Source organism: Egretta garzetta, unplaced genomic scaffold (genome assembly GCF_000687185.1).
Source record: "Egretta garzetta isolate BGI_Z169 unplaced genomic scaffold, ASM68718v1 scaffold143, whole genome shotgun sequence".
Classification (NCBI taxonomy): Eukaryota; Metazoa; Chordata; class Aves; order Pelecaniformes; family Ardeidae; genus Egretta; species Egretta garzetta.
This window is the reverse complement of record NW_009259310.1, coordinates 2,077,543-2,090,511: the sequence shown is the minus strand read 5'-3', so window position 1 is coordinate 2,090,511 and position 12,969 is coordinate 2,077,543. Positions and strand designations below refer to the sequence as shown.

General features: G+C 46.7%; 1 protein-coding gene across 1 annotated transcript in view; it reads right to left on the bottom strand.

The window, feature by feature from the left end:
• The window catches only part of NSMF (NMDA receptor synaptonuclear signaling and neuronal migration factor), a 36,461-nt gene extending 23,893 nt beyond the window's left edge, over window positions 1–12,568 (bottom strand). Inside the window, exons 1-3 of the mRNA XM_009636311.2 lie at window positions 12,507–12,568; window positions 12,087–12,148; window positions 889–1,368 (exon numbers count right to left, since the gene is read on the bottom strand). Of these exons, the coding sequence (XP_009634606.1) occupies window positions 889–1,368; window positions 12,087–12,148; window positions 12,507–12,568 (604 nt within the window). The remainder of the gene's footprint in view (window positions 1–888; window positions 1,369–12,086; window positions 12,149–12,506) is intronic.
• Between the last annotated feature and the right edge of the window lie 401 nt (window positions 12,569–12,969).

The following is a 12,969-nucleotide window of genomic DNA, read 5'->3' as shown; positions in this document are numbered from 1 at the left end:
AAAAAAAAAAAAAAAAAAAAAAAAAATCAAATTAGGTCAGACTCTTTGCCAGCCACATATAGAGCTGACTTTGAGGCAAAGGTGGACTGCGTACTAGCTTATAATTCAAAGCATATAGATTGTGACATATATTTAATTAATGGTTAAGTTTTTAAAGAAAATCGGGGCGGGGGGAAGTTTAATGTAATTAAATAATTACAAGCCTTATTCCCCGAGAACATTGAGCAAATGGATAGTGAGTGGGGGAGAAAGTCCAATGTGCTATTGGCTAGTATTTACAGAAAGGCCATGAGGTGGCACTACATGAGGGACCCTGCTAAACTGCCTCCAGCCACACAGAGGAGCATTTCAGGGGCACACCGAAGCACAGAACACCGTACCTGAGCTGAGCTAGGGCTCCCGCTGAGCACCCTGGCACGTTCACAAAGATTTCACCTGCCTCAGCCCCAAAATGAGGCAGAGGAGAGAGGGTCCTGCTCTGAACTGCCTCCTGGATGAGCATAAATGCAGGTGCTTGGACAAAGCGCCTCCTCTCTTGCTCTTCCTTCAACAGAAAGGGAGCCCACAGAGATCACCCTCACTAAGCTACAAGAAGCTGTCATGAAAGCCACCCAGGTCATCTGCTGCTCACAAGCTAGAAGCACAAACAGCAGAGCTTGGACGAGCTGGCCTCCAACTGAGCTCAGCTTATTTCAAACTCCTCCTTTGACAATCCCTGTCCATGAATGCTGGTGCAAGGTACCAGCAAGGTGCCAAAGCGGAAGCACTTCAGAGCCCAACTCGAGACACGTGGCAATGAAACCTCCATGCTGGGATGAGATGGGTGTCACCCCTCTGTCGATGAGTCCCTTTGCGTCCTTCCAGCACCCAGCACTCACCCTTACTTACCAGACACTCGATCAACACTATACATCCTCTCCAGCCTTTTTCTGTGCCACCCGGTCTCGCTGGATTGATGCTGCTCCAGGTCAAAGGAATGCTGGGAAGGCGCAGCCAGCCGGGTGCAGTTTGGGCACTCCCTGGAGCCCTGCCGGCTGCCTGGCCAGCCCTTGCAATGCCTGCTAATGCCATGAGAGCCACCAGCACTGTGCACTTGGTGGCCGTGGTGGCATTCCTCCTGGGCAGCCCCCTTCATCACCACCAGTTCCATACTTTCATTCTCATGGTCCGACAGCATTGGCCTCTCGCCGGAGATTGTGTAGACTCGTGGCTTCGGTCCCTCACTTGGCATCTTCTCTGCCTGCTCCTCGGAGAAGCTCCTCTCAAACTTGCCGTCTGAGATGACGGAGAGCCTGCGCTTGTTCTGCGCCGCCTGCTGCATCTCAGGGGAGTCCTCCTGTCCAATGTAGGAGTCTGCTAACAGGTGATCTGAAACAAACGGCACACTTTCCTTAAAACCAAAGCACCCCAAACACCAGCAAATTCAGGAGGCTCTTTGTTACTGCTGCAGAAAGGGGAAGGGAGAGAGAGAGATACGGTAAGCTTCTCCAGGGAACTTTTCAGATGAACATGTGCCCGTAGCCTTCTAAACCTCCAGAGCTGGTACTGAAATGAGAGACATTTCTCACAAATATGCCCAATATTTCAAGTGTGCGTGGCCAAACAAACAAGGCTAGAAGCAATGCAGGTCTCATCGCTCAGCCTGAAAATGCTTACGTGCAAAACAGCCCTTCTTCAGCTGCAGAGTCATGTCTGCTTCAGCAGGTTTAGCCACCCAAACGCTACTGAGCTGGTGAAAGTTTGCAGGACAAGGACCAGCACCAACTTCTCTAACAAGTGACAAACTCAGTGTTTTATGCAGCTAGTTATTATTTTTTAGAACTAATGTAAAGTGGCAAACCACCAGGGTTTGGTTTTCCCCCCGATTTTCTGCCAATTGGTTTGACATTAAAGAAATGCAAAAAGACTTCAGCCGACAGCTGCAACGCAGCGTCCTGCTCTCCGCAGCACCCCTGGTTAGCAGCACTCATCAGGCATTCAGATGGCAACAGCACAGCCTGCAGAAGCTGTCCTGAAGGAAAATGCAGCCGCTCCCTTTGTAGGGTAGGAAGATCGAAAGGAGAGAGGCCCATGAGAGCAACTATCTTTGGAGCCCACACACTGGATGAAGTGCCAGGAAATCTCAGCATTTCCATGGCAATTCCATGCATGAACCCAACAGTAGCTCCCACCCACCTGCTAATCCTTTTTTTCAAGTGGTTGTTAATTACCTCTTACACTTCCCTTCAGATGGGAAGCAGCTAGGGGACTGATAAAAAGGCTCAGCAGGGGAATGCATTATTGATGTGACTACTACCCCAGAAAAAATAAAATCATTAGTGTCCAGCACAGACAGCAGCATTTTAAACAGAGGCAGAATGCAAACTCAAGCCTTTACTTCACTAGATATTTAATGAACACTTTTCCTTTAGCTACTCAGCCACAGCCTGGAAGAACTCAGCAAAAATCTGAGGCTTGGCAACCTTGCAGCTGGCCACAAAGAGACCTATCTCAGGATAAGTCTGATGCTGGATGTGTGCAACACGGACCTTTCACTGCTGCCACATTCTGCTTCCTATGAAATGCTCTTGTGCCACTCTGAAAAGAGCCTTCCCAAGCTGAGGACGTACACTTTCAGCTTTTGAATCTGAAGCCCATCCTGGATTGTGCTCACGTCGCCAAGGGCCTCTCCCCCTGCTGAGAGACTGAACTGAATTTAGCTGGTTCTGGTACAGTGTGTCACCCTTATCTCATTTTTCTGCTTGAGATACAACTTCCTCCAGCACCACTCTGCTCAAGAAGGGATTGTCAGGACCGTTCAGGCTGACACAACTCAGGTTCTTTTCACTTGTCTCCCAGTGAGACCTCACTGTCTCCAGATACTGTAGCTGGCAGCTGTGTGATTCCTTGTGCTGACTGGGAGAAAGAACCTGTAGGAGTCCTAAAGAAAGAGCTACACTCTTGAATCTATAGCTGATGCTGTCTTTCCAGACTTCACATGAAGTCCTAAACACATGCCTAGGTGTAGTGAGGAGTCATGCACCTCACTGATACTGTCCAGGTAAAATATGAAAGGTGGGCAGTGGTCTACTTCACCCATGGTCTCCTGCACAGAGACAGCATGGACATCTGCACCTCTCTCACCATCACCAGAACAACTGCAAGCCATTCAAGGCGAAGAAGCTGCTTCACTGGCTATCATTCAACAGCTTGTCCACCGAGTCCTACCACCTGCAGGATATGACATCAGGGACCAGGATATAGATGTTCACAGGCTCCAAAGTCTCTCCAACCACTTGTCACCCCTCAAGAGGCTGCAGGCCACCACATTTGTTCTACAGACACTCAGACTCTCTCCAGTTCCAAGACTAACTGTGCTCTAGAGTGGGCATGTCTTGGGAAAACACCACCAAATGGCTCATCAAGATCTGCCAAGATCTGTGCTGGCTAATAGTGCCAAGCATGCCTTTTTAAAATTAAAAACAAAGGCCAGTTCTAAGTACTTGTCTCAACTTGTCAAACTTACTAATCTGTGTGGGCAAAGTGATGCTACATATTTCTTAAGACACCACAAAATAGTGGCTGACAGCTGCCCCTGTTCCTCCTGAAATGAATATTTCTATGGAAGACGTATAGCCTCATTAGAGCAAACACACAGGATTGTGCACCTTTACCCACGCACTGACAGCACCGCAGTTCAGAGATCTAAGCATTTCTGAACTCTGATATCTGTGGGCAAATGGAAAAATGAAGTGCCCAAAGTAGAGTATGTCTGAAAATACTGACTATCACAAGTGCAAAGAGACTAATTCCAGTCTCCGTTTTATAGGCACTGAGGTCTGTTCAGCACCATAAAATTTACTGGATATATCTGACATAAACTACCCATCTGATCTAGCATGCAAAATGCAAGGATAATCCTTTCTTCCTACCTTACTTGTCCCTTACTCAAGGTGTTTTCACTTTTACTTATCTAAGTTTTAATGATCTACACTACAAAGACCTGCGACCACACTGATATGCTTTCTCTTTGTCAAACAATTGGATAATTATTTCTTTTCATTCAATTTAGCACGTTCAGTAACTACACACTGGAGCAGCGACTTCACATGAAAAGGGAATGTGAAGCTTTATTCAAGACTTCTAGTTAACAAATTATTTATCTACACAAAAAAAAAATAGTGTGGAAGGAAAAGAGGTTCAAACAGCCATCACAATGAATTATTGGCTTCTAAAAACAAACCTGCACCATTTCAGGGAGCAAGTCTGTGCTAGCATTCACACGCACATGCATTCACGTACAGCAGCAGCCCGCAGACGTTACCAGTGACTGATTCCCTTGTCTGTGCTTGCAGAGAACTGGATTCAGGTGCCAAAGCACTTCACCTGCTTCCACTATGGCATTTTAGGTTAATAGCTTGTTTCTGCTAGGAAAGAAGTCAAGCTGGTCCAGAAATCAATGCTGAATTAAATCTGACCCACAGGGGTGTTCAGTGAAGAGAACAGAGAAACAGTAACAGGGGACTTCAGCAATAACTGGAATTGCCTCCTAAGAGCCAGCTGAAGCAGACTGCTGTTAACACCCTCTGCCTGGTTACTGCTGCTGCGTTTTATCTCATTTTCACATTACTCTTGCCACCTCTCCCACAACCAGCTGCTCCATCAAATGGCCACACCAGCCCAGGACAGCGTGACACAGGAAGCTGGCACAGCACTCTCCTCTCCAGCCACTTGGATGAAGCTGACCTAGTAACAACTCTGCTCTCCCACTTAACTTTCATCAACAACACCTTTGTCTCACACAGCTGCAAAGCTACCTTGGAGCAGACAAAATAGGTTCCTCAAACAGATTTCTTTTCACCTAGATTTGTGCTCTACATGGATTTACTGTGCCCAAGATGCTTAACAGCACGATGAAGCGAACAGGGCCAACGTGCTTGATCTGTTGTTCCCGTGTCTGTTGGTAACAGAAACATCCAAATCCTATTTTCATCACTTCCCTGTCTACCTGGGCTAAGTCTAAGAGCCTGTCCTGAGCCTGGGGGCTCAACAGTCCAGCCCCGAGGGCCAATCCCCTTCCCACCCCCTTGTTATTTACTTGAACACGTCTTATTGGCTCCACTTGCTCCTCTCTGATCTTTCTTTCTTCGCCTTCCATGCAGCACTTCCCAACACAGTCATTAGAGCAAGCGCATCACCAAAGGCATGACCACCGACAGCGACGATAATTTGTACTGGTTAATTTGCAGTATCTTGGGAAAGAAAGAATCCATGTTCTCAGTACATGTGGTTCCTGATAATTAGGCACTTACTACTATTAGATACTCACAATACATCTTTCTCATGCAGTAATTCTTACTGGAGCGCTTGCTCAGACTGAGGTAACTAACCGTGAAAGGACTTCCACATTTTCTTTCGCTGTCACGTTTCTTGAGAGGAGGTAACATGCTGGGATAAGCCTCAGCTGACTGATGCCCATTCACAACAGTGGAGGAACTCACCGAGCCAAACTCATATCTGACGCAGACTGCATTGTTACCCCATGGGATGAGAAGTTTATAAATCAAGGCAGAATATAGCCATAAGGCATAGACAGAAGCTTAAAAAAAAAGAAGTCCCAAATTTATTACTGTATTTAGCAGCCAAACTGATGATCAAAGCACCTTAGATTTAAAACCTCTGCTCCAACATCAAAAGTGAAATGGCAAAGAGGAATCCAGATAAACCCTATTAAAAACACATCCATCATCTCATAAAAATAAATTTCAGAGAAAGAGTTCTCTCCTCCCTGCTCCACCTCAGCTGAACCTCTCTGGACCTGATGTTTATGGTACCAACTCTAAATGAAAGAACTGTCACAGCCACTGAAGATAGATGGGAAGATTTTAGGTTTACAGTATATGGACTTGCAGCATTGTTCATAGTAGGAGGAAATGAAGTTAATGCTTTTTTTCGTTTTACACCCGTAGGAGACCAGGTGATACCCTCAATGAGGAAAGCAGACGGGTGCACTGGCTAGAACCCAGGGCATTGCAAAAAACAGTAACATCTTTTCGAACAGCACAGCTGAGCAGTTTCTCTTGCAATTTTAGTTCTGAGATGTCCCATATGCCTGCCACTGCCCCTCAGGTGTGCTAAGAGGCTGTCAGGTCCTGTTTTCCTCTGCTCCCTCTCTGAACGTGCATCAGAGCCCTAATGCAAAGCTCCCTACAGTGTCAGCTCCATCCTTTCCATCGCTAACGTACCGCAACGTGACCCTGCCAGCACAGGGCTCCTGCCTCCAGAGACAGGCTAGCAGCCAACCTTGCTGCTCTGCAGGGTTGAAATGTAAACAGGCATGGTAAAAAACAGGAAATTTGTTCAAAATATTGAAGCATGAAGCAGGGAGATAAAAATGGAGACACAGCAATTAAAACAATAGAGCACAGTGGCATTTCAGCCGTGCAGCAGCTTCAGAGTTAAGTGAGTGAATGTCACGCACAACGTTCACTACGGGATTACCTGAAGCCGGCCCAAGCCAGCCCCACTTTATCAGGCACCCTGACCCTACCACTCCCGAAAAAGCAATGTCACAGGCTTCTCTGCAAAGCCACAGAGAAAAGACAAGTGCCACTTCAATAAGGGAACTGCTCTGAGAAAACAGAAGGTCACTTAACTGTGACAAAATGGTCTTCTGCACTGAAATGGGCCTCGAAAACAAACAAACTGAAGACGCTGTCAACATTGTGCCTCATAGATGAGTAACTTTTTAGTCTGGCCTGTAACATTAATGTGAATAGATGATATTGTTACTGTGACCTAAAGGAGCAAGTGGCAGCTCCACCACTGGCCTTAGCATTTCCATGGTAACACCATGGTCTATTTTTTTATTTACTTTATAAGCAAACAACATATTCCACAGCAAGTTTAAGAATACACCCACACCATACCTGTGCTGGCCAGCCCTGGATGCAGCCTGAAACCCTCAGAGATTTCACATCCCTGCTCTGCCCTGAACTCAGGCTACCTACAAACCCCTCCGGAGCATGGGCTCTTTCTAGAAAGGCCATGTCCATTGCTCAAGGCCAGCCACACCACATCAGCATGGGGATACACTGAGTGAGCTGGGCCAGATGCACTGCTGGGGTCTGTCCTGGGGACAGGGAAACATCCTCTAGGCAAAAAGGCAGACTCGGTGCTTACCCTGAATCGGGCTCCACTGGCAGTGGATACTGATACTCAGTATCAGCAAATTGAAGGTCCCTCTTAGAGCACTGTATAGCTGCAGCCTTACTTCACAGCTTCATAAAAGACACAGCTCGCAGGTCACTTACTTTGACTGAAGCACCTGCAAAGCCTGACACTGGACTTTCTCAAGCCTATGACAGTTCCTGGCAGTGTCAGGAACATCCTTTGCTGCCTGGCTGCTGCCCTCCACATGCACTCACACCCTCTCTTCTGAAGCAGCAGAAGCCCAAGGTGCAAACACAAGCGGTTGCTTCCGTGCAATCTCTGTGCATGGCACAGTAGCCTCAGCAAACACATTTTTCTCCTGCCACCACTACCCATTGCTGTCTCTCTTGGGGAAGCTCACAGGTGCCCTCTTCTCCTTACACACTCCGTGTTTTCACTGATGGCTGAAACATCATGTATAAATGAAGGAAAGAAGTGAAGATGACTTCTTTTGAGCTTAAAAAGAAGCTTCTTCCAGTTTTGGGTAGCTGTCCTCTTTGGTTTGTACTGATGCAAACCAGTCAGTGTAGCCATGCTGTTTCTGCAATAAGCACAGCAAATGTGGGTCAAGACCTGCTAGGCAGCTCTGGCCCAGGGCCCATCATCTCTGCAGCACCAAGCACACTTTATACTTGCTGGAATCTTTCCCTCTTTCTTGCTCCCAAGCCTTTCCGTGCAGCTTGTCCAGAGCAGCCAGCCTGCAACAGGCAGACCAGCGCCACATCCTACAGCGACAGCCCCAGCACTCCAGCAGCAGCAATAGCTGCCCTCCAAATAATCCAACCGAGCATAATAGAAACTGCCCGATATAGAAATATCAGGAAAAAACCCAGCATAACTCCCTTCCTTTCCTCAGCAAAGGATCCTTGTGCCTGAATCCCATCTCACCAGGATGCATCATCACTGCTCCCCCAGAGAGGAGGAAGTTTCTCAAATGCTCCACTTGCTGTCATTTTTAATTTCACTGCCCCATGCCCTGGGTATCTTTTTCCTCTCACAGTCCATGTTGATAAAGAAATCTAAAGTAGTATCTCAGTGTGGGGCCTCTGACACCTAGGCTGGGAGAAGGGGTCTCTGGGAATGTCCAAAACTCCTTATCCCATGACCGCTGGTGAGACCCCGAGTGATAATTTCATAGAATCACAGAATCGTTTAGGCTGGAAAAGCCCTTTAAGCTCACCAAGCCCAACCGTTCCCCTAACCCTGCCATCCCACCACTTAACCCTGTCCCTAAGCACCTCATCTGCCCAGCTTTTAAACACCCCCAGGGGTGGGGACTTGACCCCTTCCCTGGGCAGCCCCTTCCAGTGCTTGACAGCCCTTTCAGTGAAAATAGAATCATTCAACATTGAAGAGTTGCATAGGGATAGTCACACAATATTTCCGAGTCATGAAGTTCTTGGGCCTCACATCAGGAAGAATCAGAAGTTGTAACCAACAACATACACTCTCTCTCACCTTTTTCTCACTATGTGTACACCCTGCAGTCCCCTGCAATCCTCTTTACCTCCTGCTGACATACCCACTGCCCTAGAGAAGGGAGCAGAGCACAGACAGACTGCAATTTTATTGAAAACAGAAGGTAAACAAAGCCTTGAAAATAACTCGCCTCCCATTAAAATGCCTGGACATGGCAGCTGGCCCATCCTGCTGATACACAACCCCTCTGCGGTTCTTCATTACCACTCCCCAATTTCTCAAAGCCATTCTGCCACACACATACACACAAGCTCTCCAGAGGAGCCACCAGGGTGTAAAAGCTACCACCAGTGAACAAGCTCTTTGCTAAGTTGTGGAATGCGAGGTGAGAGGTGAGATGCAAAAGCCGTTATACCACCTCCTTTCCTCGGAGTCAAGGGACTCTGAAGATAAGAAGTCAAACCAAAATGGACAATCCTCAGAGAACTAGGAATTGAGTAAGTTGGGGCAGTCTCTGCACACTTGGCATCTCCATCCAGATGGTGGGTGTCCTGTGTCTGCCTGGGGAGTTACAGAGCTCCCCCCTTCTGCCAAAGAGTTGAATTAGCAGGTAAAGCAGCAGAAGAACTGGCATCCCAAAGATTCACACCCACCTAATTTTCTGCATGAGGATTGTCATCTGCAGGGAGAGAGGAGGGTTCTAGCTCCTGGATCCACACAAGAGGAGGATCCTGCCTTTCCCTCCTCCATTTAGGCCTCCACTGTCCCACTGATGGCTCTGTCACCTTCCTGCTCCTCAAAGACCACAACCCTTTTCCCTCACTGCATTCATCAATGACTTTAAAACCTTCTTAAACCTTTTTTTTTTCCTGGACTTATAAACTACTGAAGTCAAGGCCTGCCTCCTTCCATTCACATTTCGGCTAGAGCCTTAACCCCAGCTGCAGTCTGCTAGCAGTGCAGGGAGTGTCCATGTGTACAGCTGGGGTTATCACAGCGGAAAGCAGGCCTATCCCAACAGGTAAAGACACTCATGGTGAAAGCCCAGAGTGCTACGAACAGAGACATACATGCACCGAGAACTCAGTTCTTCAATGTGCTGAGATTTCTGGACCTAAGCCACCAACTCGTGCAAGCAGGAATTTAACTACAGGATACTGGTGGGCTTGTACAGCCATAACACTGCCTCTCTCTACTCTCCTCAGCCAAGCTGATGAGTTGGAGCAGATTCAGGTCCTTCTATGTATGTGCTACATCTTCAACTTATGTAGAAGAGGCCCTACATTTGTTTCACTGGACTCATTGGAGGAAAGTTAATCGTACAGCTTAAGTGCTCTGCTGAGCCAGAGGTGAAGCATTCAGAAACTTGCAAAAGCAATACTGAGCTATACAGAATTTCTGCAGGAAGGAAAGAGTTGACTTCTCTGTTATTGGACTACTGGGATGAACAGAAGGGAGCCAAATTTTCTACATTTTTATAGGACAGCAACCTTCCTACCATGGTTATTTCTAAAGAAATGTTACAGACTATTAAATTATACACTGCAGAATTTCAAAAGATTACTTACAAAATTATGATCCTTTTTTCCCTCTTCTATAAACGTCTAGAGTAATTTCTAGGGAACTTTATTTATTTCCAAGTCAATATTTAAGGATCCTATAAGGATTGCGGTATGTCCATGCACACTTCTCGCTGCTTGACTCTTTTCTGCAGAAACTAAATTTGCTTGGATTCAAATATGATCTCAAGCTTCATACTCCAAGGGGTTAGTGGGTATGAGAAGGCTTCCCCAGAGAGCTTATGGATATGCTACAAGCACAGAGAGGGCTTAAGCCTGGGGAGCCTGACAATGGCACATTATCCAGGAGTCACATCAGCTCCATTTCTGCATTCTCCTTATCTACAGGCAGAGAGAGGAACAAGCAACTAGGAGCACCCATAAGGCTGAGTAAAACAGCAGCTTTGTAAGTGTGCATCAGAGAGCCTCCTACCCCTTGGCTTTGGCCAGGGCTCCCCAGGTCTCAGGCACCCGAACAGATCTGCCATTTCCCCTCATCTCCATCGGAGATTCTCTCTCTGGGCTGTATGTGACCCCACAGGTACTATGAGGGCAGTGAGCAGGAGATAATGCTTCTCCCTGTTGGAAACTGGGATTGGGGGCTGCAGAAAAGGACTAGCAAAGACTTCAGCTGACAGAAGCAGCTGCAAAAACGGCCATGATAAAGGATGCTTCTGCCATTCTGGGAAGCCTCCTCAGCCCAGCCCAGCCTGTCTCTGCACTGCCCGTCCAACCCCTTCCTTCCCTCTGCCTCACAGACACTTCATCTCAGCTGCATTAAACCCCAGCCTTTTTCTACCCTTCCCTTCCTACCACCATGGGTTGTCCTTAGACCAAATACTGTAAATAATGTGTCACTGGAGTTTCTCATGCCTGAAGAAAAAGCAAAGAAAACTGCAGTACATCCTTTTAAAGCCCTTCCATTCACAAAGTTAGCACACTTCGGCCAAGGACAACTTGAAGGTCATTAGGACAGATCCAAGAAAAAAGGCAGGGACTCATTCAGCTGTCAAAGCCTAGAGTGATTGGGCTCGCTCTTTCAGCAAGAGGCATTTCCTGCCTGTAGAGGTTTAAACACAGACACTTAAAGTTTACATAAAACAGTAACATCACTCTACATTACATTCTATCTAATAACTTTATCCCCTGCAAAACAGTTCAACATTACAGAACAATCCGCTACGTGTTCACACAGGATTTTCTGTGGATTCCACAGGATTTTCTACGGGTTTTATAGTGAATTTATTGTCTGCAAAATTTTTTCTTTTCTCACAGAGAAGACACAGCCCTGTTAGAAGTCAAGCAAGTTCCTCTCATACTCCCTTGCCTATCAAGCAGAACTCATCATAAGCTGACAGGGACAATATCTACATCTAAAAAATTAACACATTAGCTAGTACATGCTGGTGTCCTCAACTGGACAAGGCAAATCTCATTTTAACCACTGTTGAAGCAAACCCTGGTTATAAATCCAGAGGTTACCTTTGCCAGCAAAGACAGATTTTTGCATACACACTGAGCATGTCAGTTAACACACTGTAACTCACCTTTTTTTATTCCCCAGTGAAAGCAAGACCTAGGAGCGACAAACCAGTGCAGAAGCCTTGTGCAGTGCAGTCTTTCACTTCTCAGCTGAAACTTCTTCCAAGGACATCAGCTCTAGGGGTGAATTTATGACAGGGCACTTGTCCACTAACACTGAACTTGTCCCCACAGCCCACCCAACCCTTGAGTCACCAAACTGCCTTGTCTCCTCAAGGGCTTCACAGATCTAGAGGGTGACTCCTCCTGCCTCTCTGCCACTGAGATCTCACACTAACCCTTTATATGATCAATAAATGCACTTTTATTCTAAGGCCTATTAATAAATAGGTACATGCAGACACAGATACAAACAAGGTATGCCAATTCTCTTACCTGAGCCGTTTCTACCTTCAGGATGGTTTTGTGAAAGATACTCTCCAAAAGCCCTTGCCGCTCTGCATATCCAAGCATCACAGAAGGCAGCAAAGGAGAGAAAGAAAGAGAAGGATAGTGGTTAAAGGCCAAGGAAGGAAGTAACAGTTCGATATACTGCTGTTTTCCTGCAGCTGCCTCTCCCTCATCTTCAGGTGATGCCAATTTAAACATGCTGTAATAGCAGCAGGGGCTTCCTGGGGGCTTACCTCAGTTTTCCCCTGGCCAAATGGGAAAACAGAGTTGGACTACAAGCCCAGGGCTATTTTAGTATTTAGCTTCTCTGTTAAAACTGAAAAAAAAAAAAATGGAATGCACCTGCATTAAACTTGGCCTTGTTTCTGTGATGCACATAGGACCTGGATCACTGTCTCTAACCACCCTGAGTTAAACCCCTTCTGGCAGCCCAGGGAAGAAGCTGTCTCCACACCAGTCCCAACCATCACCCCAGTCTTCTACTCCAGTTCTAAATGCTCCTATCTGTGAGCTATTACAGCTTAGACGTTAATGCTAATGCCCATTTCACCTACCTTAACCCTAAGTTCTCAAGCACCAACTATGTCAGTTAGTTGGGTTACTGGACAACCTTATTTGAGAGACCCCCACAACACCCCACAAAAGCAGCTCCTGGTTCTCTGACAGATTCAGGTCCTGTGGATGACTGAGGTTTTACTGAAATATATTAAGAATCAACCAGGCAGGGTGAGCTCAACACTTATCACACATCAAGGCCTACCTAAGAGAGCAAACCTATGAATATTCCAACCACAGAAAAGCTTTCTGCTTTCAACCCACACAGGAAAGGGATCCTTGGTCAAGGCATGCATTCCCTGGTATACAGTAA